Source organism: Labrus mixtus, chromosome 5, assembly GCF_963584025.1.
Source record: "Labrus mixtus chromosome 5, fLabMix1.1, whole genome shotgun sequence".
NCBI lineage: Eukaryota > Metazoa > Chordata > Actinopteri > Labriformes > Labridae > Labrus > Labrus mixtus.
In genome coordinates, this window is record NC_083616.1 from 31,274,527 (window position 1) to 31,300,905 (window position 26,379).

General features: G+C 42.1%; 3 protein-coding genes across 6 annotated transcripts in view; all 3 read right to left on the reverse strand.

Moving 5' to 3' along the window:
- Nucleotides 1-10,867, reverse strand: part of gas2l1 (growth arrest-specific 2 like 1) — a 34,574-nt gene extending 23,707 nt beyond the window's left edge. Inside the window, exon 1 of the mRNA XM_061039253.1 lies at nt 9,584-10,867. Within this exon, the coding sequence (XP_060895236.1) occupies nt 9,584-10,291 (708 nt within the window). The 5' untranslated portion in view covers nt 10,292-10,867. The remainder of the gene's footprint in view (nt 1-9,583) is intronic.
- The window catches only part of emid1 (EMI domain containing 1), a 120,748-nt gene that overhangs the window by 7,344 nt on the left and 87,025 nt on the right, over nt 1-26,379 (reverse strand). The gene's annotated exons all lie outside the window — the stretch shown is intronic.
- Nucleotides 16,206-25,510, reverse strand: LOC132974918 (RNA-binding protein EWS-like). 4 transcript variants are annotated; one of them, XM_061039278.1, is made up of 15 exons: nt 25,419-25,510; nt 24,921-24,960; nt 24,025-24,076; nt 23,579-23,726; nt 23,209-23,404; nt 22,891-23,111; nt 22,607-22,766; nt 18,631-18,668; nt 18,030-18,059; nt 17,820-17,935; nt 17,603-17,732; nt 17,401-17,508; nt 17,121-17,247; nt 16,683-17,039; nt 16,206-16,574 (listed from the first exon to the last, which is right to left on the reverse strand). In XM_061039278.1, the coding sequence occupies exons 1-15, from the start codon at nt 25,432-25,434 to the stop codon at nt 16,538-16,540; spliced, it is 1,776 nt and encodes a 591-aa protein (XP_060895261.1). In that variant the 5' UTR covers nt 25,435-25,510; the 3' UTR covers nt 16,206-16,537. The 4 variants fall into 4 exon arrangements, with proteins under 4 accessions (XP_060895261.1, XP_060895259.1, XP_060895257.1 ...); XM_061039276.1 differs by having other exon boundaries at nt 18,631-18,665; nt 22,855-23,111; XM_061039274.1 differs by having other exon boundaries at nt 22,855-23,111.

The following is a 26,379-nucleotide window of genomic DNA, read 5'->3' on the forward strand; positions in this document are numbered from 1 at the left end:
CCTCCCCTCGTGTATAAAAGTTGTTTAATTGAGGGACTAGAGAAAAGAAGAATAACATACTGTACTCACTGCTTAACTGTGTTTCTAGATCACGCTCATTTCAGGTAAATTTACATGCAGTGTGAAGATACGAGCATAATAAAGATCACTAGCATTAGCATGCTAACACAACAACGCAGCGCGAGTTGTTTTTGTTTCATGCTGGTGCTCAAGAGCGACATCTGCTGGATCAAAAAATATATTAAGATATAAAGCCTTTAAGGGGCACCAGTAGTGTAGTGGTTAGTGCGTGCGCCCCATGTGCAGAGGTTGTAGTCCTCCAAGCAGGTGGCCCGGGTTTGAGTCCGCCCCTTCGCATCTTTTACTGCATGTCATTCCACGCCCCCGATTTCTGACTCTGTCCACTGTCCTATCTCTAAATAATAAAAAGCCCCAAAAATATATATTTTTTTAGATTTATTTGATTTTTGTCCAACTCATGTTTAAAAAATCAGTTTTCAGAATACTTTTGGATATTTAATTTTAGGAAAAATCAAACAATATCGATATTGATGTTTGAGACCACAGCAACAAAAGTCCATCGGGTAATTTGTTGTTTTTGATCACCAAAAGCTGCACATTGTCTCAACTGTGCAGAGACGATGCACTTGGAGCAGCTTTCTGTTGGAAAGATGACTGAAGAAATAAATGTGTCTCTGAGTCATGACTGTCTACAACGAGGGAGAAGCTCGAGTCCCGCTGGCTGTGTTGTTGTCAGAGCCGTGTTTACGGGACGGCCGGCTCCTCCCCTTGTGTATGAAAGCTGTTTTAGTCAAGGACTAAAGAGAAGAAGAACATACTCACTGATTATTTAAATGTCACATAAGCGTCTTTAGATCTCGCTCATTCTGTGTCACTTTATGTTCATTGTGAAGCTACGAGCTAACATTAGCATGCTAACACAACAATGCAGGCCACGGGCAATCGCAGCTCAATCAAAGGACAATTTTGTCCACAGCTCTCGCTTAACTCTGCCGCTAACTCCTTCATGTGAATGTAAGGGGGAGAGGGGTTGGAGGTGTGTCGCTGAATAAGAGCGGAGGCTTCAGAATTGCAGCAAAACCGCAGTTTGTTTTGGTTTCATGCTGGAGCTCGAGGGCGACTTCTACTGGATCAAACAGTCGCACATTCTCGCTTTAACAGCTTACATGGGACAGCATCAAGAGCTGTTTCAAGGTAAGTTTCAAAAATGTCAACATGCCTCCTCTCTCAGCTTATCGTCTTGCCCCGAGGATTTCCTGTCAAGACTAGAAACCTCCCAAGATAAAAACAACCTCTGGATCAGATAAGCAAAGAGGGGGCGCCTGTTAGGCAGGAGGAGGCAGATCGTTATGAAACTTGAGGCGTTATTTCTCCACCACCCCACAGCAAGCATTCCTGTGAACGCACACTGAAAAAACAGCTACATATCAGAGTCTCTATCCTCTAATAAACCACGGTCCTGACAGCCTGTATAAACCCCCCTCCTCTGTGGACAACCATGCTACGTCTCATAAACACAGAGCCGCTTGAATTATCTCTTCAAACAACCTGAGGAGGGGCGGGGGGGGGGGGGGGGGGGGGGGGGGGGCAGGGGGGCTACAAATGACTGCACCGATGATAAAAATGTCAAAGCTGAGGCCAGAGGGGACAAACTGGAGATCATGGAAATGCATGTATTAAGAGACCGTTAACGTGCTGGTCTAACAGGTCGGAGCGGCAGAGAGGAGTTCCTCAGGGTCAGGTGGGTCAGGTGGGTCAGGTAAGACACAGAATTAAATATATGAGCATACTTTGGAATTTATTGTAATTGTGTCGTGGTTAATTGGTGACTCTATATTGCGTGGTTTAGTTAATTTAGTAACTTTCAACCTACAGGAAGGTCCTTACTTTATTTCAAAATAAAATTCTACAATTTACTTAGCAGACTCTTTTATCCAAAGCGACGTACATCAGAGAGTAAGAACAACACAAGCAAGGATCTAGAAAAAAGGGAACAATGTCAGTAAGAGCAAACGATCAGCTTTGAGTCTGATTGGACACACAGGTGCTGACAGGAAGTGACCAGAGGCAAAGCACAACATTGAAAGTTTCCATCCTAAAATCTCCTTTATCAAACAAAACCATCATCATCACCGTCAACAATAATATCATTAAGTGCGTGGGTATAAAAATAAAAGCAGGGTTGAATTCAAACAGCAAGTCAAGAACTCTCAGATAAAGAGAGTACAAAATTTCAAAATAAAAGCCTTCAAACAATCAATCGATTACTCGCAGCTAACTATGGAAATGAAGTGATTAATCAGATTTTAAAATGTAATCAATCGACAGCCCTTATTAAAACTTAGCGTTCAGCCTCATCCTTGCTAAGGTGACTGTTGAATAATGTTGTATGATGACTTCCAGAATGAACTCTTAAATATGAATGCACGTCTTGGACACAGTCATCTAAAGAAGAAAGAAACACAGACTTTCCCATCCTACACTTTACAACTGTAATGTAACCTGCAGGAGGTTGAATGCTAACGCTAGCACATTTGCACTCCTCCACTTTGCACTTTAATAACTTGAATTTCCATTCTGCTACGAGCTCTTGACTGATTTTATTGCACTGTTTTTATGTGGTTTTATATTTTTCCTGTGTTGTCTGATAATTAGTTTTGGTCCATGTTTTATGGCGATGTTGTCCTCGTGTTTCTCGTCTTCTGTGTGCTCCTGTTGCAACGCAAATTTCCCCTTGTGGGACAATAAAAAATCTGAATCTGAATCTAGCTGTCGGGTAACAGAAGCTCATTGGTCATCAAACATGCCGTCACTCAATAGTCAATATCCGTCGTCTTTTCAGCTGAAGATCAATCTTAAAGCCGTGCGATGAGACTGTTTTGATCAGGGGGAAAACGATAAGTCATACTGGCTGCAGGGTCATCCTCATCCTCTGCACCAAGGAAATCATCCTCTGAAAATCAATGCCTGTTCTCTGGACATATGACAAACTGCCCACTGGGGGCGGGAGGTGGGAGGTGGGGGTGAGAAAAGGGATCTAATGGATGTCGAGTGCTGCAAGGTGAGTCACTCTGGCATCAATCCTGCTTCAGTCGAATGGACATGTAATCACGCAGTGCAGGGCGTTAATATCCAGCTGGTGTCTGACTCGTTTGACGGTTTAGTTCTGATCAACAAACAATCAGCGAGTCAGTGGACGTGGAAGAGGAGGAATGATGTCAGTTAGGGACACAAAGGAAACACAAGAGCATTATCGTTTTCTTCTATTACCAGTTTTTATGTGTAATGTTTGCACCAGGAATGAAAGGATATGAAAGCACAAACTAGGAATGTAAAGATGAATCATAAAATCATCGATTCAAAGGTGTCAAGATTCACATCGGTACTCTGATCGGAAAAATGAACCGCAACAATATGGTGAGCGTCAGCAGCAGCTGTAAGAGCAGCGGCGGTCGGCAGCTGCAGGACAAGATTTTGAAATTGAGGACGCAACACCGTCGTCTTTTAAAATCGGAGGTGTGGAAGCATTTTGGCTTCCCTCCAAGACAGAAAATGAAAGACCAATCACCTCGCCTTGTTGAGAGAAAAAAAACATTAAAAGGCCAAACCTCACTGACGAGCGGGTTTGCAGCCCGCAGTCTGTTTTTGTAAAATAAATCGTGAAAGAATCGTATCGAGAACCCAGTATGGTGAGTTGTATCGTGAGTTGAGTGAATCATTACATCCCCACAGAGCACCCCATTTTCAACAACCAAAAGGGGGAGGAGTGATCGTGTTCACTTTAGAGTCTCCCCCTCTGCCTCTCACACGGTCTCTAGGAGGCTGCAGGCTGATAAAAAATACACACAGACAGAAAGCCTGTTCAGATGAAGGCTCAATTAAAACGATGATAATGCAAACGATGAGGCCATGGATTCAAACGCTGCGATAATGCCAGAAACCAGCGACATGCAAAGTGCAGACTCAGCTGTTTCCGCGTGCACCCTGACTCATGAGAAAACAGCGAGCAGGGACGAGATCCGGTCGATGCTTACTATGGAAAGTCTGGAGGGTTAAAAAAAAAAAAAAAATGGTGACAAACATACAACCTTCTTTTTAAAAAAACGAGTGCATGCGACAAGGAAACGAGGAACACTGAAGGATGCCACGCTCTCTCAGTAAAGCGTATAAGTGTGACCCAATGTAAGCATGGTGACCTACTTTTCCTCCCTCACTCTGCGGCTCCCTCTCGACTGTAGCTCACATCCACTCAGGTTTAACAGAGTGTACAGTAAAGTCACTGCAGGCACACTATCTGTTGTCTACTCTTCTTATTTACTTCCTGAATGCAAGAATTCAAGCATAAGGTCAATGGACTGTCCATACAGGCATGAAAGAGGCATTTTCTCCCTTTGCCCCCCCCTCCCCTCCTTCCCCCTTTTGCTCTGCTGGTGTCTCCATCTCTGATTGAGACATCAGCCTTTGATTACCTCGCTGACAACAGTCTATTCACATCTCCGCCGCCTCAAAGACATATTGCTCCGCTCTGCTTTATCATCTCGGAGCGGAGACGGGGATGGGGGATGGGGGATGGGGGGCTCACACATTTATGAACTATACAAGGGCTGATATTAAAGCCCGGGGTGGAAGGAGACATGAACCAGTTTTTTTTTTATTTATGACCGAGCAAGAAGAAGAAGAAGAAGAAGGAGGAGGAGGAGGCGACAAAAGGCCGTGAAGCCGCTGTGTTGTTTTGTTTACAAGCTTATGGTGCTGCATGGATGTCTGTCCATGCAGGAAACATGCGGACAATCAGAGTGTGCATTAAAGGGTCAGAAGGTGTCAGTCACATTATTACATGTATGTCAGTTTGCATAGCTCGATGTGTTTTAACAGCGACGCCCCACGGCCTGATTGCAAGACCTAGAAAACATATAAAAAAGGTCATTTCTGAATGTAGCTGCTTCTTCACCTCGGGCTGCGTGTAGCATATAGAAAAACAAAATACAGAGTCAATCGAAGTCGACGTCCTAATCCCTATCGAGTGGGGATATGGAAGAAAATCCCCTAATGGAAAGGATCAACTTTATTGAGACATATAGCATGACAGACATGATAACTAACCACGCACCAGCTGCTGTCTGTACTAATGTTATCAAGACTGTCGATGCCGCTCCACACCATGTGTTTTAAAACAATATAATCTGCATTATTTTAATGCTGATTGTTGACTAGCTTTTATCCATCAGAGAGTAAGTACAACACAAGCAAGGATCTGGAAAAGAGGAAACAACATCAGTAAGAGCAAACGATCAGCTTATCATGACAAATCTATTCTCAGTCCTGAGAAGAAGAAAAAAAAGTCCCAGGAGTGAGGGGGAACATCAAGACTCATACGTACGACTGACTCAAGTTATGATGAGGGAAATGAGACGCCGCCCACTTCCTCAACTTCAGCGTGGAAGCCGGCCCACAGTGACATGAGTCAGTGGACGATCAGTGGGAGACACACACTCAGTGGAAGTGAGTATTGACATGAAGGCGTGTTGTGACAAAACAAAACAAAGAGGGCGCTTCCTCGGGGTCAAGCAGCACATTGTATGCAGCAGGTAGTTCTGTTTGCATCGAGTCAGGAGTTTGATGAGTCACTGTGGTAAAGGCTGCGTGCACTGAAGACAAAACGATACGCTTTACATGTCACTCCCTCCTTTTTTAAAAATGATCCGCCTGTTTGTCTTTGAACCACGACACTAGTTAGGATAAAATCCCGTAATCCTTTTATGACTACACTTGTTTTCCCTGCTTTAAACGCAACAAGATTAGTTTTAGCGACGTCCACACACACACACACACACACACACACACACACACACACACACACACACACACACACACACACACACACACACACACACGGCTGCCAAGTGTACAAATCTCACTGAGATACAGCGAGCCACACAGGAAGCTCACACCAGGATTACAAACCATAGGAGCCATAATTAGGAGTTATAACGTTTAAGACACAAACGGCTCCGTCAGGTGTCGTTCAGGTCGTTCACTTTACAGGTAGGAACTTTCACTGGGGTGTCAGGTTGCTACTACGATTCTACAATTCACTTAGCAGACGCTTTTATCCAAAGTGACGTACATCAGAGAGTAAGAACAACACAAGCAAGGATCTAGAAAAAAGAGAACAATGTCAGTAAGAGCAAACGATCAGCTTTGAGTCTGATTGGACACACAGGTGCTGACAGGAAGTGACCAGAGGCAAAGCACAACATTGAGGGCAGTTCTTGAGAGCTCTAATCAGTATTGAAACCATCTTATAAGTCGTCGTTATCAAACAAAAACCATCGTCATTACCATCATCATCATCAATAATATGGAGACCATCATCATTAAGTTAGTAGGTATTCATGAAAGAGCTGGGTCTTTAGCTTTTTCTTAAAGGTGCAGAGGGACTCTGCAGATCACATGGAGTTTGGAAGTTCATTCCACCACCGGGGGGCGACAGAGGAGAAGAGTCTAGTCAGAGACTTAGGACCCTGTTGTGAAGGTTGGATCAGACACCTTTCATTGGCAGAGCGTAGTGGGGGGGAGGGAGTGTAGACCTGGATCAGAGAGTTAAAGTAAGGAGGAGACGTTTCTGTTTTGTAAGCGAGCAGCAGAGTTTTAAATTTGATGCGAGCAGTAACTGGAAGGAGATGAACAGCGGAGTGACATGTGCTCTTTTAGGAAGGTTGAAGACGAGTTGTGCTGCTGCGTTTCGTATCATCTGCAGAGGTTTGATAGACCTGCCAGTAGAGAGTTGATAGACAGAAGAGCACAAGCACTTCTTTGACCGCTATGCCACGCTACAGCACACAAGGTAACTTGAATCTTTGTACGGAAATGTACGGACAGATGTTTGAATCTTGCATTTGAAAATATTGGAGACCCGTTAATTAATGAGGAATAAATCTTCAATAAACGAAGAAGATATTGGACGGAGCGCTGGTGGTGTGGTGGTTAATGCGTGCACCCATGTACTGAGGTTGTAGTCCTCCAAACGGGCGACCCAGGTTCAAATCCAACTTGTGGCTCCTTACCCTCTCTCTCTCTCTCAACCTGATTTCTGACTCTACCCTCTGTCCTATCTCTCCAATAAAGGCACACTAAATAAATCTTTAAAAAATCGTATTTCCTCGCTGAGGATCAAAGCCAAAGCAAGCGCGTCAATTAATAAAGAAGCCCGTCTATGTAGCTCCTTCAGTGGCACAAATAAATAAATATGAACAATCATGTTCATCATTCAGAACTGAAAGCAGAGCTGCATACATTTGAATATAGCCATAAAATATTTGAAAACATACCTTTTTTTTTAGAGCTCAGTTTGGGTTAAAAAAAAAAATCTGTTTGCTGGTTATAAGTTCTTATCTGAGGAAAATATAATAAATGAAAGAAACATTTGGAGCAATGTGTTGACACCAGCATGTGAGGCTGCTGTGCACATCACTGCAGGAGGTTCATGGCCCATAATTAATTCATGACGTATCATCAATCATGTTATGGACACAAATAGGAACGGTGGATCATTAACGGGCTGTTCAATTATACACACGTTTGAAAAGCAACTTTAAAATTGAGTCATTGTGATTTTAACATTTGACAGACTTTAAATCACTGAACTCAAAAGGGAAATGTAAAGGAATCAAAGAGTCCATGTTGGATGATGCAGGAAGTGTGAGAGAAGCAGACAGAGTTCAGTGTCAGAATGAAACTGAGCCCTGCTTTCTTCCTCGCTCTCACTGCCGTGGTGTTTTCCCGTGATAAAAAACACACACAAGCCTCTTGTCAGGCCTCTACATCAGACAGACATTCAAAGAAAAAGTGTACAGATATCCTGCAGGATTAACTTGTGACTGACGTTATGGGGACAGAGAAGCCTCGCAGCAAGAACAGCGTTAACAATTGATCGAGTAAAATGTTGATCAAAATACTTTCAGATGAAAATGCAGACTTTGTTCTGATTTGTTCCTGGTACCAGTTTAAGAAATGTGGAAGCAATCAGTGGAAATATGTGTCGCACTTAGTGTGGGAACACTGCAAAGAACCCTGTCCTATTTTAATATGTCAGCCTCTCCTCTTGTGGATTCTAGTTTGAAGGACGTCTTGCTGCTGATGTGTGCTGCTGTGTATCGCTCACATGTAAGCAGTTTTCTAAGGCTGACAGGGAAGATGGATGGGATATTCCTCGGACACATGATGACGGGGATTTGCCACTTCCCAAACCGGTCAGAGCCGGTTGGAAATGTGCCTGCGGGGTCGTCGCTGCTGTCAAAGACAGACGAGACTGTGTTTGAATGTGCAGAGACGGGCATACGCTCTGACATAATTTTTTTTGTCCCGAAAAAAAAAACTGCAGTCAGCTCCTATAATCCTCAGCACCCGGTCATATGAGTGTGTGAACTCAGGAGAGAGTCTGGATGGCAAACGCTCGCTCATCCTCCTCCTCCTCCACCTCCACATGCTCTCTCCTATTTCTGTCTGCGGAGGGTCACGCTCTGTGCTCTGCTGCCTGAGCCGGCATGACAATGACTGTCCAGCGTCTCCCCCCCCCCCCCCCCCCCCCCTCCTCCTCTACCCCTCTCACATCTCTTGGTGCCAAAGAGGGACATTGTTCTCCTCATCAACATGAAAACATTAACTTCTGTCCCCCCCCTCCTCTCTCTCACAGACATGAGCACGTGTTCCACTGATCTGTCTGTCTGCGCATCAGCTTTGCCCCTAACGAGATCTTTGCCTCTCTAGGGGCCGGGGCAAAGGTCAGGGCAGTTTAACAGGGCAGGTGAACGAGGGGGGGGGGGGGGGCTGACGTTTTTGAATCCCACAGGACTGATTACGTGTTTTGAAAGCAAAAGTGCAAAAAAAGGGGGACATCCAGAGGAGCTGCAGACGGAAGGAATTCCCCCGTCCACTGCAGGGGAACTCACTGCATATTATTGATGCTAAATGAAAGACACTGATTATCAGCTGGGGAGATAACACTCTTGTAGAAGCAGAAGCTGACATTTCCCTCAAGAATGCAGAAGAAATGTCACTGAGTTTGACCTTTGACCCTTGTCAAAGACAGGTGAGCAGGAATCTAACAGCACACTGTGCAACAAAGAGGCTCACACACACACACACACACACACACCTTCAGGAGAGTACGGCGCCTGCTTTCCTCATAGCACTGAGATGATATTTTCAGACACGGGGGTTTTACTTCTGACACTTTTCTGTGTTTTACAGAGGAAGAGGTTGGTTCCTCGGCTCGGCTGATTCACACTGTAGTGCACCACTTTAAAACCCACTATGTTTATTTCTGACAAAGGCCCAGGAGGAGCATCCTACAGGCAACGCAGATCTACTTCAAACGTAGGTTAAAGAACAGGAAGATTTAACTCTGCTGTGAGATCATTACACTCTCGATGACGTTTTGCATGAATCATGATGCAGTTATGACACATTTTGGGGTTTCTATGGAACCAGCTTTGGGTTAATCATGGAGCTGCTGGACACTAATAAACTGTGTTTTTAATCTTTTCATGGTCAAACTCACCAACTCATCCAAATTCCGCATGTCACATAAAACTCTCTTCTGAGGCCAGATGAAGGGCTCTGGATCCGGTTCCTCCTCCTCGTCCTCCACCACACTGTGACTGCTCTCCTTCCTGCTGTAGCACCTGCTGGGCGGGCTCTGCTCCGCGGGCTCCCCGACGTCGATCCGCGAGCTCTCCTGGTCCCGGATCTCCTCCTCGATCTCCTCCTCCAGCTGGATCAACATGGGGGCCAGCATGCCGAACTTGGAGCCGCGTCGGGCCACCTCGAGCAGACACAGGACGAAGTTCTTCTCGTTGCACCTCTCCACCAGGTCGTTGGTCTCGAACATGAGCACGTCCTTGATCCAGAGCTCCTGCCTGCACCAGCTGATGAAGTTGGACACGTTATCCCGCGCCAGGAAGGAGCCCGGGATGACATTGCGCGACTGGAAGACGACGTCTTTGGACGGCAGCTTCATGGAGCGAGCAGCGTCCGGGTACTCCAGCTGGAAGTCCTGCGCGGCCCGGTTCACGTTGTTGGCGTGCCGACACAGAGCACAGCCGGTCCCCAGCCCGTCCATGAAGGTGTCCGCGGAGACATCCAGGTCGTACAGGGTGTTCAGCCACTCGGCCAGATCCTCCTTCATGGCGTACAGGTACTCCTCACTGGATTTAAAGGGCCTGATACTCTTGGAGGCGGAGGACTGGATGTTGCTCTGATCAGCCATATTGTCGGGATTGTGTAGCCTATATCAATAAAGTCCTACTTGATAATTCCAGTTAGTCTCATTGCACAACTGCGCTCCGAAGCCTCAACCGCATATCACAACGAAATAACCGCGTTGACGCACCCATGCCGATCTGCATGTGCGGTGGTTCCGTACCGGAGGAGACTCGAAACCGGGCTTTGTGTTGTCAGAGGCATGTCGGGATGGCTGCATGGATGCGTTTTTTTTCCGGATGTCTCTGCGGAACACCGTTTTCCTTTTAAAGAGCGCATCGCCGGGGCTCCTGGAGAGAGACGGAGAGCGGAGACGCACGACACGGAACACACCCCATGCGACGGGGGCTGTTAATCCGCCCGGTGGTGCTGGTGCTGGTGGTGGCCGGTGGTGGTGGGTGCTCTCACCCTCAAGAATCCACGTGTCACCATGTCGGTGTGTCAAAGTCAGCTCCTCATCGGTGAAATCAGGAGCAGGGAGCAGCTCGGTGGAGCTCTCAGCTCATAGGCCCGCCTCTCTCAATGTGTTGACCTGCTGTGGCTTAGACCAGAGCGACTCGGTGGCACATCCCATTATGAGGGATAAACGGAGAGGAGGCAGAGGAGGAGAAGTTAACCCCATGTTCACCAAACACTACAACTTACTAGTGTCCTCACGATACCTGATTTTTTTAACTTCGATATGATAAAAGTAGAAATACCTGTTTCCATCCAGCAGCAACATTTAAGTCCCAAATGCGCCCACTACTCCTTTATTGTTTTTAATTACCGCAAATTCCTGCACACTCTGATATCATCGTCAACCTTTATTTAAGTTCTCAGAGAGATCATTGAGGGCGACCCTCATTTACAATGATGCAGAGAAAACATACATCAATGATAAACAACGAGAAACTACTGAAAATAAAATCAATAAAAGAGCAATAAAATATAAACACTAAAATAATTTAAAAGCTTGAAGTTACTACAGTGATAAGTCAGTAATTAAAATCAAATAAAACAGTTACAGTCAGGTGGGCGGTTAAAAATGATATTTCTAAAAGTGTCCATAAGGGATAAAAGTGCTCAAGTTCAGGTCCTGTTGTAAAATATTCCAATATGCACAAACACATTGGTTGATTGCAAATTCATTAGAAACCCTGTCACTACCGCTGTGTGTGTGTGTGTGTGTGTGTGTGTGTGTGTGTGTGTGTGTGTGCCAAAAGAACTTGAGAAACATCAGTAGTCTACCTATTTGCCTCAAACATATCAATGTGAAAGCACCACCGCTGCTCTCTATCTCGGCAGCTTTAACTGAACATCTGTATTTTTTTTTATTTAATGCTTTTCAATACCATCAAAGAAAAAGGTTTTAAAACCTGTAAAATCATGGTATCAAAGTATCAGAGTTTATGACAACCTTACTTTATATATAGACTTCACTCCTCCCCAGGAATACACAAAACAAACATAAATTACAACTAACTAATAAGCACAGTACTTGCTGTAAATGTGTGGAACATAACTGCAGTTATTCTGCTCCAATTGAACGTTAGATAATCAAAATCAGAAATATTTTATCTATACCCAAAGACAAGTTTAGACTTTTTTTTCTAGATTTATTTTTGAGGCTTTTTGTGCTGTTATTGGAAAGATAGGACGGAGGATGGAGTCAGGAATCACCTGGGATTTGAACCTGGGCAGCTCGCTTGGATTGGAGGACTACATATTCTGTATACGGAGGCGTACGCACTAACCACTGACCCACCAGTGCCCGGTCTATAGTTGTTCTTATAAATCATCATCATCTTTATTGACAGATTCAGAACTCCATTTTAAAAAAAAGATATAAAAGATAAAAAAAAAGGTAAAAAAAATAGACAAAAACACCGCAAATATTATAAAAGACAGCTACTGGAGTCTCCACTGGGATGACTGGTATCACACAGAACTATGAAAGAGAGAATATAATAGAAACAGGACTATAATAAATAATAAAACACATTCCCACACTGATGTTAGAGGCTGCTAACAGTGTGTCCATCAGTATTAACTAATCCATTCATACATCATACACAACCATCAAGGCAGCAGGAGTACCTCAGGTTTAAGTGTCTTTCCCCAGGACACATGTGGCTGCAGGACCTGGGGATCGAACACCCGACCTTCCCTGGGTTATGAGACGACCGACTCTACCACTGAGCACACGATGGTAAAATAAGAAATGTAAACAGTAACTTATTAAAGGTCTGAGTGTTGACATATCGGGGTTTATTAAAAATGCTTTCAGGGGTCCTAAAGGCTCACGAGGTCCGCTTCAGGAACAACACAGGAAGTGGAACAGTCCGAAGTAGTAGTTAGATTCAGTATTCAAAATGAATGTTCACGCTGTTTGGTGGAAGACGTCCATTTCTTTTAGGGTCTTTAATGGTTTTCTTTGGGGGGGGTCAACACATAAACTGGTCTCTCAATGAAATCTTTGTGTGACGTCTTCATCAAACAGCCTCCAGCGATCAAAGTTAACGAAGCCTGCATCTCTCAGCATCATGAGACATCTACTCAGCTTAGCAGGACAAATTCCCCTCCGACCAAACAGAGATCAAAAAGATGAGAGAGATGTTAGTAAAGCATTCACAGAGTCAGCTGCACTCCTTCTCAGTTTGTAACGATTGTGTGATTATTGGTTTGTAAGAGGAAAATAAACCAATCAGACGTGTGGTGTGTCACCTGGGAGGACAGAGGGAGGCTGAAGACAGATACAGTGAGAGAGATAGTGGACTGTTATCCTGTTTAGTCAAGCAGACTGTAAACAATCTGAGGACAGAGCAGCTAATTCAACATCACGTGATCACTTCACTATCCCCAACAGGCTTTACACATCTTGGTTTGGTGGTGTAGACTGACGGCCCCCCTCTAAATCTTATGGAAACACAGTTTTCTGTAAAAGGTGGACAACTTAACACTTCCATGCAGCCTCATCTGAAATAATCATGTTGTGGTTGTGGAATTTTGTTATTTTTATTTTTTACAATTTTATTTATTTACATATATTTGAATCGTCCCGCTTTATTCCTGTATTTAATTTAACTTCATTATAATTAATAGTGTTTCCCTTGTTGGGTATTGTTCTATATCATTTATTGTCTGGTATTGTACTGTTTGATTTACTGTAAATTTGAAAACAATAAAAATGTTGGTCATCAAAAAAAAAAAAAAAACATCACATGATCGGCCGTCGATGTGTCACATATGGGGAGGGGGGGGGGGGGTAACAGAGGGGCTGCTGTAAGTGCAGGAGCATCAGATAGTAGGTTAGAGTTACATCCCTTTTTCTACACATAAATAAAGTGTTACTAAAATCACAAACACGCTCTCTTCACTGTCCAGTACTGACACGTTTACAGACTGGAGGTGTGATAGCTGGGGGGTCGATCTTTGGTGCAGTAGACCTGATTTTCAGGTTTTTTAGGGGGGCCGGTATGTTGTTAACATTTTGGAAACATGAGGGAAACGTGCTCGGGGCTTTGACTGTAAACAGAAACAAAGCCTTTTCTACAACAGTTGAAGCACATGACTGTGGAGGGAATTTTTAGAGGGGTTTTTAGATATATGGACATTGTAACAAAGAATTTCGGCTGTTATGGGATTCATTCTGTGTTTTATACGATCTCTTTTTATGATTTTTTGCCTTTATTGAATAGGGCAGCTGAAAAGAGAGCAAAAGGTCGAGATCGGATTCAAACAGACGACCACTGCGCCTCTGTATGGGGCATAACCACTAGGCTATCTGGTGTCCCTCTACTTATGCTTTGTATTCTCAGAGACAAATGTCTCTGCTAATGGAAACATTAAAGTAAATCTTAACTTATACTAAAGAACTATTGTCAGCGCATAGATACAGAACACCTGAAAAGTTTATCTTCCAAAACATCAGACTGAACTTTAAACCATTTTATAACAATCTTTATATAATCTTGTGTCCTCCTCTACTGCAGAGGCTCGTGTACTCTCCTAATGTGTGATTGTTTGAATTAAAGCAGAGCACACTGCCAAGAAGGAGGGCTTGTTTTCATTTAAAAAAGAGGGATGGGTCTGTTTAAGAAACAGAGAGAGAGAGAGAGAGAGAGAGAGAGAGAGAGAGAAACAAAGGGAGGGAGGGGGCGGAAGAGAGAAGGAGAAACAGAGCAAAAGAGAGAGAGAGAGAGAAAAGGTGGGGGTTGATGAGATCATTTTCTTGGCCTGGATGAATCAGCTTTTCTGTCAGTAAAGACACAGAGAATTTAACACTGTGAATCCACACTTCAGGATATCAGCTGCAGTGTTTCCCGGTGGGATAAACGAAGAGGCCCAACCTGCTAACTGTATGTCATCAAGGGCAAAAAAACACAAAACTCAAACGGGTAAAGCTGTGAGCAAGAGAAGATAGAATGACCTACCTGCTATTTATAACCAAGAAAAGAGTCATTAGTTCTTGTTTCTTTCCTCTCCACAGGAACAGAGGAGAGTAGAAACAGCAGAGGACTGGAGCTGGAAAAAAAAGTTTAGAGTCCTGTTCTGAAACATCTTCAGGAGGCTACAACTCACTCAGACAAGAAACATACAGATGTGTTGACTGTTTCTAAACCATGTGGAAGGTCGTATTGTCTTTGATTGAAGCATCTTTTAGAGAAACTTTAACTTCTCTTCTAAATAGAAAATACTGCAAAGAATGTAACATCTATTACTTTCACAGGGAGGATGTTTAGTTACCAAAGAGGTCAGGTATGAAAAGAAAACATCAAAGAGCTAAAAGACAGTGTTGCTAGTCATGTGTTGGCCAGATGTTAATAAAATGCACCAAGGTTTGACATCTGTGATTAATAACGATGTTAATCCAGCCGGATCGCCTTTGAGGGAACCCTGCGCATTGAATGCTGCAGAATTAAGAGAATTTCAAGCATATTTTTGATATCTATAACCAGTTTCTTTCGTTCAGAGGTGAATCCAGCATAAAGATAAGGTCAATGCGAGTAATGTCTCTGAGTACTGTTCACTGGATTGTTACTGTCACTTTGTCGGGTCTGTTTATGAAAATCTGAAAGAAAAAACGTTTTTTTTAAGCAAGCATTGCGATGCTTTGGAAGTCAGTTCCTTAAGTTCTCTGTGAGCAAGGAGACAAAACGTCAATGACGCAGAAGCCCAGGAAGTCTCCTCTGATTCACAGCTGCCGGATCAGAATTCTAGTCAGACATGCGCCACCTGCTGGCAAGAAAAGCATCGGCATCACTCTAAGAGCTACTGACGTCCCCATCTACGGGTAATAATCAAAAAGGAAAAATAGCAGCACCACTATGGCAGATAGTTCAGTCCCTTACACTAAAGTCAAACCTCCTGGACAAGAGGAATTAAGAATCTCAGGTTAGACCACCAGGACAAATCCATGACCATCAGTGGCCCTCAAATACCTCTGCATAACTATTCTACTAAATGCTTTCTACACTCCTACCTCCAAATTTAAATGATAATTTGTATTCATTTATTTGTAAGTGTGTTCTTATGCATTCATACATGTGGACGTGCTAATATTCTGTCTTGTAGTTTTTCCTTTGCTTTTTAACCTTCATGTTGGTTTTACTTTTTGGAGGAATAAGTTGTATTGTTGTCAACAGGGAGGTCAGGGTTTGATACCCGGCTCCTGCAGCCACGTCCGATGTGTCCTTGGGCAAAACAGTTAACCCGAAGTTGCTACCGCTGATCGTCAGGGGCAACACAGCTTTTGCAGAGCTTCCTTATCTGGTGTTCTACAATGTTGAGGTCACGGCTTTCATCACCTCTAAAAACCATGATGTATGACTTATGACACTCTGCAGCCCCCCCTCTACACATATTTATTTACAACAGGTCTTTTCTCTGTTCTGACGGAGCAACACTTCGGGGGGAATAAAACCAAAATACCAAGAAAGTCAAATCAGTAAAATTTTATTCCCAAATTTGTCACCGTACAATATCAGTTATGGGAAAGGGGAGGCAAATATGTCAACCAATGAAAGCATTTCGCATCACAATACAAGAGCAAAACTAATCTGCATACATAAAAAAACAAAAACATGTACAATATAAGATGTAGCATAAACATGGGTAAACTAAAATAGAAAAAAATGGAAACACGAGTTGAATAAAACCGCAAAAAAGATGTTTGAGAGCAGTTCTATAAACGATGTAAATATGGAATCATAAATTAAAAATTCCTGTCTTAAAAATCTAATTCCTCAAGGAGGAACAGTCAAGAAGTTCTTCAGTATGGTCGCTCTCTGCGCTCCTGGCGATGGTCCCTAAAAAAACGAAACAAACAAATGATTTTAACTTATTTTGATCTGTTCTAGTAACAGGTTTTCATTCATCTACTTTGGCAACTCTGATGCAAAGGATCATAACCCTACCTCATATCCATCTTGCCACCTGGTGGGCCCATCCCTCTTCCACCTCTGCCACCCATGCGGTCCATTGGTGGACCCCCTCGCCCAGCCCCACGGAAACCTCCCCTGTCCATTCCTCCGCGTCCTCTGAATCCGCCGCGGTCTCCTCCCCAGGATCCACGGAAACCTCCAGGGCCACCGGGCCCACCGCCTCCTGCGGGCCCACCACGGTCCATACCTCTGCCTCCACGCATTCCCATTCCTCCTCGGCCTCTGTCACCGCCAGGGGGAAATGGAGGGCCACCTCCTAGCCCTTCTGGTTTGGGGGCTTTGCACTGGTTACACTCCATCCTCCAGGCAAAGTTCTGGTTGCCACAACCCCTGAGGACAGATCGTTAAATCTTTTAACAAATCTTTCAGAGGACAGAGGTCACCAAAACATACTGCAGGGTTAATACATACGGGTTCGGGCACTCCCAGTCCCCGGCTCTTTGCTGCATGTTGCCTCCTGTGGGTCCACCTCTGCCCATTCCACGTGGACCACCGCGTGGGCCAAACCCACCACGGTCTCCTCCACGGCCCATCATACCTAAGGAGAAATGACAGCATTGTTTTACACATGGTTTCTTAAGGAACCCAAAGCTAGACCTTGAGTTCATCGAGGTAAGAAGGTGGTGAGGGTCCCACATCACAGAAGAGCGTAAACAGCTCCTCAAGTATGACAAACGCTGCTGACATTTACCTCCACGGCCCATCATGCCATCTCGCATAGGCATGCCTCTCATTCCGCCCATCATGGGCTTGCGGCGTGCCATGGACACCTTGAGCCTTCTGCCCTGGTACTCCTTGCCTTTAATTAAAAATAAAATGTTAATAGTGGCTTTGATTCTACATGGTGGTTCTGTTTCTGTTCAGGTCTGATGGTCAGCTTTCGTTATAAGTACCATCAAAATGCTCCACGGCTGCTTTGGCACAGACTGGCTCCTCGTAGGACAGAGTGGCATCTCCCTTGGGCTTCCCACTGTCCTTGTCGGTGTAGATGTTGATGGCAGGCTGGCCAAGTCTGCGGTTAATCTTGACACGCAACAAGATTTTGTTTAATCTACTTTCCAAATGAGTGTTACCTGAAGCCAAAGTTTAAGAGCACGGCGCTTTTCTTACTCTGATTGGGCCAACATGTTTGAAGAACTCAGCCATCTCCTCCAGGTTTGCTTTCTCAGTCAGTCCTGTGATGTAGATCGTGCTGTTCTCAGAGTCATCCTGCTCTTCAGGGCGTCCTACAGCAAAAACAAAAAAGTGTGCGTTAAGTATGTCATCTTTTCTCATTTAAATATTCAGTTTATGAATCATGGAATAACAAACCCCACTCACCCATTTCACGCTCGTCTCCGCCCATAGGTCCTGTAGTCCATCATTCGAGGAGAGGAGACAAATTGAACATAGTAAGTGCATGCAACGGATTTTAAGTGTACAAAACCTGACGAGTACTACCAAAAATAATCCAGACATTTCCTTATAAATGTGGTCAGTCATATATTGGGTGGTTGAAAAAAAAAAAAAATATGGCACCTTATGGTACACCACAAACCCCACAAGTGATATATTGAATTGAAAATGGAACACCTCAGACGCTTTGGCAAAAAGATGGTGTAAAAGCCTCTTAGACCAGTTAGAAATCCTAATAAATCCCAGGAATTCAGCTCAGGAGATTTTGTAAAGCAGTAACAGACACATTCGAGTGGAAATTTGTCATTACCCTCAAAAAGTCATCGTTGAACCATAAGCAGTGACTGAATTATTCAAAAGTACCCCAGAGAAAATGGTCTCAGGCATTGAAATAAAATTCCCCAAATATTTTCAGATGTGTTCACATGTATAATTTTTGCATACCACAATGTAATGTTGGAGGGTACTGTTCTCTTTAAGTTTAAGGCTTTGAAAGGACTAACCAGTGTAATACTCGTTAACTTACCACCAGGCTTACTGAAGCCACCTCTGTCTCCGGCGCTGCTAGGGGGGAATAAATGGAGATATGAAGGCGATTTCCTTTTACAGCCACTTCCATGGCTCGAGCAAAGTGGCTTGATTGAGGGATTAATGAAAACATTCTAGCTAGCCCAACAGAAACTTATAAAAATAAAATCTCCCCCAAATTAAAACTACACAATCTTATTTGAGGGGATTAAGAGTTTTAACTATGTGCAGTTCCTTCTTCGTTAGCTTAGCACAACTTCAGTTACAGTTTGTAGTAGTAGACACACATTTGTGCAAAAAACATGAGTTACTGTCTAACATTTGTTCACTGCCTCTCAAATGTGAAAACCCAAAACATTTGTACACAGGTGAAAAGATTTCAGATGCATTGATTGAATAGAAATGTTAACCAAAAAACACAAGTTACCACCCTGATAACACAAGTTCTGACAAAAGTTTAAGTTTAAGCTTGTTGTTTAGAGACAACACATCTGAAATGTTACAAAGTGAACCGGTGATGACATTCACCGGGTAATAAAATAAATAAATTTACACGTTTAGAGAAATCAATACCAAAAAACAAAACAGATTAACCAATGTTATCTTTACGTAAACACACAATCTTAGTCATTAATAGAACCATCATGCTTATGAAAAAAACCATCGTCCTCAGTTCTTGAAAAAAGGCAGACCCCCGAATCTTTGTTTAAGCTCCCTCCTGCTGCTTAAAGCTGGCGGCTCTGTACTGAGTACAGATACTTTAAAGAGAATAGATGGTTTTAATTGGCTCTCACTGTTACCTGTACGGTATAAATGTGACAAAGCATGTTAAAAAGTGCTCAGAATGACCAAAACATTTGTATTTCAAACCACAAACAGTGTAAACATTTCAAAAATGACAATGTGCCCACCCCCAAAACCTCCCCCCCCCCCAGAACAAAGACTTTCCTGTGCTAAGATAAAAAGAGACTAAAATGGAAAATTAACTTTAAAATCTTTGCTGCTGTGCATCATATTCAGAAATGTTTTGAGTGTTTCTTATTAATGCTTTGGCTTCTTTGCATTCTTAGTTGACAACTGGATTTGATTCCTGTATTGTTTAAAGTAAATAAAAAAATCACTGAATTGTCTCACTACTGACTTTGTGTACTTCCTGAAATTTAAAACCCAAAAAAGGCAAGTCATGCAGGGCTCTACTACTTTGAAAAGGCTGCATTGATCAAGTAAGACAAAACTGAATGAACTGCTGTACCACTTTTAAAGAACAAAAGGTATTTTTTGTACATTTCCAACCCAACACTGATGATTCAAAGTCTGAGGAAAACTCTTAAAATCAAGTCACGCAGCTGAAAAACCCTCATGGTAAATACTTATTTTGGGGAGTGCCTCATTAGTATTTGAGAAATCAAATATGTGGATTTTAAAACGTCTTTTGTATATTGTTATAAACAACCTAAACCGAGGCGTAATACAACCTCTCTCTTTGTAACCCTTCTCATTTCTCGTCAGGAGAACAGTACAGAAAAATCTGATAGGTTGGGTCAAACCATTTCCACCTATAGGGAATTGTGCAAAAGTAAACTACCAGGAAACCTCAAAGTTATACCAGTTAGTGTGTTAAAAACCTGCCCAATCCAGTTCCAAACCGACCACCAAGAGGAATACAATAGAAAAAGAATAATACACCTGCAAGCCAGCTTTTGTTGCCATGCTGAGGTGAGACTGGATTATGGTCTATCAAGTTGGACTGAGTGTATGTAAACCATGATAAACCCTCCAGAAATCCTAAAATACTGATAGAGAACAATTGTTGTCTAAACATGCCCTGTACTTGGGTACCATCCTTAGTGAAAAACTGAAACCATCTGCCAAAGGCCAATCAGAGACTCTTGAGAAAGCTGAGGGGTTTTAATGTCGACAAATCTCTTCTAAAAATATTTATTCATCTTTTATCGATTTTTAACTGTGATCTGCTGGTTTGGTAACCTCCGTTAGTAAGCAAAAACAAAGGCCATCCTGGAAGACCCTTCTGCCAACAGGGAGGACTTTCACATGTTAGGAGGGTCAAATCAAATATATCTGAGGTCGTTCATCCCATCAGCAGTTGGGTTTCTAAATGAGCTGTAGGCATTGTTGACTACACACTTATACTATGGACTGTAGGTCTTTGTGTCCCTTATCTCACTCAAACCTTTATTTAATCCTCGAAAATCATCATGGTGATACCCATGGGAATTGTGTTTTATATTAGGGCTCGACCGATGTGATTTTTGGGGCCGATATCTCTGAGATGTATGGTAGATCTGCAGATGTAGATAAACGCATATATTGCGTTATCAAACACTTGTGGAAGAGATATATAATGAAGACAAGATGGTCACTCAACTGGAAAGTAACAGTGCATGTATGTGCGTCACCACTTGACACTCTGGCGAGTGATCATGCTTGTTGTAATCCATATAGCACCCTCTGCTGGTGAAAGAGAACTGCTAGTGTAATCCATGGACACTTGAATCAAATGCTATTTGACTGGTAATTAAATAATTATATCAGAGCATATCTGCAATTTAATTAGCCAATATTCACTTGATATGCTAATATCGGCCGATGTTATCGGTTGGTCGATTAATCAGTCAGGCTCTATTTAAAGTGTATTTATGTTGTTTTATTATGTATTGCTGGTATAGACCTCTGTTGCAAAGGAAATTACCCATTGGTGACAGTAAAGACTTTCCAATCCAAAACAAAACAGTTTTGCAAATTAATTCGGTGTGTTTTCCCCTCTTTACAGGTCAGTGTACCACCAAAAGAATTATTTAAGAAAAAAAGAACTGCATTTGCAAAACTAGCACAAAACTTGTGTCAAATTGACAGACGAATTGTATCTCAGAGGAATATAAAACCATTAAAAAAAAAACCTTAATTGTCTCAAAAACTCACAGCCCAAAAACCTGAATCAAGAGATAAATTCTTCAGACAAAGAAAGGCTATAACCAAAAATTTGACTTGGGTTTGTCTCTGTAGTTGATACAAGACTCGCCTTTAGAGAATAACCATGCTATATTAATGCTTCATTTTGTCCTTGCTCATTTCATTGACCAAATACTTAATGCCAGAGACAGCGTCACAAAAACCAACCAAACTGAAAACACCAGTTAATTTTGTGTTATAAAAGAAAGGGAAACCCTTATCATGGGAGAGATAAATTGACCCAGATGTTGCTTTGGGGTACGGGTAAATGTGTATTTGGATAGCAACAATCCCTATTTATAGACTCCTTACAAATAAACCTTGATTTCTAAGTTCTCACACAACACACTCAGGTAAAGTGAAAGCCTCCAGCTTCACAACAATTGGAGAAAAATAATCAGGATGTTTTTTTTTTTAGAACTTTTAACTGCATTTTCACATTTGTCCCTATATTGGTAAGAACATATTTTAAGGATAAGCTAATTTAAAAGGTTTCTAAAGTGACAGATATGTCTAAAACTTATTTTAAGGAACCTCTAAAATAGTTTACAGTTATCTACCAATTTCCCCAAGGAACCATGAAACATTCAACTTCCCTTATCTGAAACTTGTTGATATTTAAAGACATTATCAAATGTTGTTTGAGAATATAAGCTGTTCACACTAAATCTTTATGCACAGGTCCCTGATTCAAACCTTCTTAAAAAAGGAAAACCCCCTTTCTTACCTTTGGCCAAATGAAAGGCAGGGCTGAAAACACATAAGAGTGACATTTTCTGCCACTGTTGGCATGTTTGTAATCTTTGAATTTGGGCCTCAGGAATTATTTGAGAACTCATTTGTTTCATTTTTATCCATTGCCGTAAAAGAAGTCACTAAATTTAAAAAACGTAATAGTATATTCTTCCAATTGTTCCTGATATGGACTTCATTCAACCCTGCCCCAAGTGGCCTCAGCACCTGTGAAGTCAAAATAAGGTTAAGTACTAAGGAAAGACACATACCCCATGCCGCGGCCCATGCCTCCACGCCCACGATGCATCATTCCACCTCTGTCAAAGCCGTCTCTGCCGGGGCCCCTGCTATCACCTGAACCAGAGTACCTGGAAGATTCAGAGCCAGAGTAACTGGAACCTCCACCCTGGCCATCCTGTCTGTAGTTGTCTACAAGAGTGGAGCACAAGTATGTGTAAGACCTTTAGTCGTGTCAACTGTTTCATTAAACTCAACTGTTCAAAACAGCAAAGCTTACTGTAATGGTTGTTTTGGTTGTAACTGGGTGGTCCACCTTGCTGACTGTACTGGCTGGATGGAGGCTGCCCATAGGAACCAGCAGCCTGAGGAGGGTAGGCAGGGGGAGCCTGTTGCTGCTGCTGGGCCTGCTGCTGATAGCCCTGCTGGCCGTAGCTGGCCTGCTGGGCCTGATAGCCTGGCTGTTGCTGGCCATATGCCGCAGGCTGGGAGTAGCTACTTTGGTTGTAACTAGCCGGCTGGCTGTTAGCATTGTAACTGACAGGGACAAAGAGAGAGAAAGCGAAGTGTAAAAAATAAGACCTAAGTTAGTTCATGTGGATTTCCCTTGTAGTGTAATCTCTAGGTAACCTACCTCTGTGGTGCAGTAGGAGCAGCCTGCTGGCCATAACCAGGGTATGCAGACTGTGCAGTATACCCTGGCTGTGAGCCGTAGGACTGGGAGGCAGCAGGAGCAGCAGCAGCAGGAGTACTTTCATAAGCACTGGCTCCATAACCTTGGGTTGACTGGGAGTAGGTATGAGTGGTAGACTGGGCAGCAGGATAGCCAGCTGTAAAAAATAAACAAATAAATAAACACAAGCAGCAATAAATACATCAAGAAATACAAAGCATAATCTAGACATGTTTGTATTTGGTGAGACTGTGAGGCTCATATATATGAATTCACACCCATTTAAATTCTAGGGTATGTTTTAACTTAATTGTTTTTATTATTAACTGACCTGCTGCTGGCTGCCCATAAGAGGACCCATACTGCTGTTGCGCCTGGGTGTAGCCTCCAGCTGCAGGTGTTGTCGTGCTGTAGCTAGCATCGGCAGCAGCAGCAGCCGGTTGGGCATAAGATCCATAACTCTGCTGACCATAGCTTTGCTGAAAGAAAAAAAAAGTGTTTTATCTGTTAGTAATAAAATAACAGGTAAACCCAACATCTCACATCTTCAGGAAATGTGATAATGCATGCAACATACTACTAAACCATCTTAATCAGACAAAGATATCCCCTACTTCCTGTAGTGTAGTACTAGTTATGTGTAGGTTAGACTCGGCGCAATTAAAGCACAATCCGTGTTTCTATTAATGTGAATATTTTTTTTTAATCTATGTAGATCACTTGCAAGCACAAAGCAATTTCCATCAGCACAATAATACCATGCAATGTAAATCTCACCTGTGCAGACTGCCCATAACTTTGTGAGGGCTGGGCAGCATAAGAAGCATACCTGTAATTAAAAAAGACAAAAGGTATGAGTCAGAGGAGGAAGGGTCCATCTTGGATAATTGATATTATCGATAAAGCCATGTATAATAAATGTAGAAACAAAAGTTCAAAGTCCCCATCTGTTCCTTAAAGTAAATGATTTTTAGCATTTATTTTCACAACTGCTGTCTTTATCACCCCTCGATTTGTTTTACCTAGAAACACTAAATGCTACACATTCAAGTTCTCTATTAGTCAAATGCACAACATAACAGGCGAAGCAGTCACAGCTGGCAATGAAATGTTTGTGTTCCAAGCTCTCCTCAACAATACAAAATAAAAAATAGTATCGAAGATAAGAGTAACAACGTACAGAACCAAAAGTTTAAATAAAACTAGAATATATGTACAGTATATATATATATATATATAAATATAAAAGGGGTGTAAAGTGTCTCAGACAGTATCTGTGTCGTGCAGAGACATACAGTGTGCAGTCCCACTTTTAATCAATCAAAAATGTGAACACCTTTGATAGTATTTAATCTGAGTGCATGTTTGTCTGTTATGTGTTGTTGTAGCTGTGCTGTCTAACCCATAATGGTTTATATGAATAGTTTATATGTTTTAAAGGAGCCAGTTTATCTGCATCATGTTGTTGTGTGTTGCTGTGTGTTTTTTTAACATGTTTTTATGTTTGACTACAGTTGAAAATTAGACTGCTGGCTAACACTGGCACATGTACAGAAATGTTGATTAATGTCCTTTAAATAAATAAATAAAAACAGTTTGTTTGTGCAGAAATAATTCAATTCATTGATACAAACAACATTAATCTCATTATTCAGATAATTAAAGAGTCTTACCCCTGCTGAGCAGTGGACTGGTTGTAGGAGCTGTAATCTGCTAAAGAAAGATCACAACATTGGAGAGTCAGTTTAACATTTAAAGTAACAAACTAAACAGTTTGCGCGCCAGCTAAAGCTAATGCTAAAGCTAACAGCACGACGCCATTCATCAGACAATGCTATCAAACTGACACAAACATGGAGGAGATAATACACACATCACACTTAAAAAGAGTTCGTAGTAAAATTGGGAGCTTGTTTGTTCCTTTTCAAACTTGTTAAGCACCAGGAAGGAAGATAAAATATAATCTCTTAAATTACCGAAACGGCTGGTTGAGCTAACACAACTAGGCCTCACGCGTAGCTAACATTACACTTTGTTCTGGGCTAACTGAAGCGAGAGGGTCGTAAAAGATCACATAATGTCTTTAAAATATATCACACCGCATGTTTGTATGAATTAGATTCAAAAAGTATTTCTCTAAACAGTCTAAAATAGCACATTTCTTTACTCACCCGGAGCCGACGCCATTTTAGTGAGCCTGTGAAAGACGACTGGACGGAACTGGCTGCCGGAGAAGTGTTCTTCTCCTCCACAGGATCTACGAAATCTCGCGAGATTTGTGAGCCAACAAAAAATAGGTCACCACCATCACCTTACAGTCTACGGTCACGGTGTTTACGTAAGCTTTCCAGATTTCTTATTCACAACACCAAAGTTATTAGCTCCTTTAAGCTCTAATTTAATTAGAAAGCCGTTTTGAGTCTCTTGTATTAATTAAGATAAGATAATCCTTTATTTATCCCACAATGGGGAAATTTACAGTTAATAACAAAATAATAACAATAATAATAATAACAATTAATAACAAAACAATCTATGTAAATTATTTCAATTTATTCCGAACTTTTTTCTAAATGAGTCTGTAAAATAAATCGTTATCATTATGATTTATTTATTTTTTACAAATGTTCTTGTACATATGTCCTTTTGTAAACTGGCATGTCTGAATGTTTAATTCCATATTTCAATAAAGCAATAAAAAATGAATGAAACCAAACAATGTTGGGTACATTTTAAAGCCGGCAACAAGCCTGATATGCTACACTACAAATATATAACCCATCTAATATAGTACAAAAGTTTATATGAAATGAACTACTAGTCTTTGAGTAGTTTTGGAGCTTAATCATCTTTAAAGGTAGAGAGATGCTGCAACCTTTATAGTGCAAGTCTTCACACAATGTGAGGAAATAGTAGTGTAACAAAGTGTCAGAACTAATTATAATTAAAAATGACTATACTAGGTTTTGTAGTATCAGAATGTATACCCCAAAATGAAAAATGTAAAGACATTTCCAAAATGAAAAGAACTTTGTATCTCATAACCCTGTATACGTCTACTCAAAAGTTATGAGTGATGTGAACTATTAGCCTCGTGGTTATGCAGCTTGGGACCACTTGACTAAACCTCCC

Coding starts and splice junctions, on each gene's coding strand:
- LOC132974918 (XM_061039274.1), bottom strand. Junction 24,077..24,920: donor CAGTCCACTGCTCAGCAGGG/GTAAGACTCTTT, acceptor TTTTAATTACAG/GTATGCTTCTTATGCTGCCC. Junction 18,060..18,630: donor TGGCTTCAGTAAGCCTGGTG/GTAAGTTAACGA, acceptor GATGGACTACAG/GACCTATGGGCGGAGACGAG.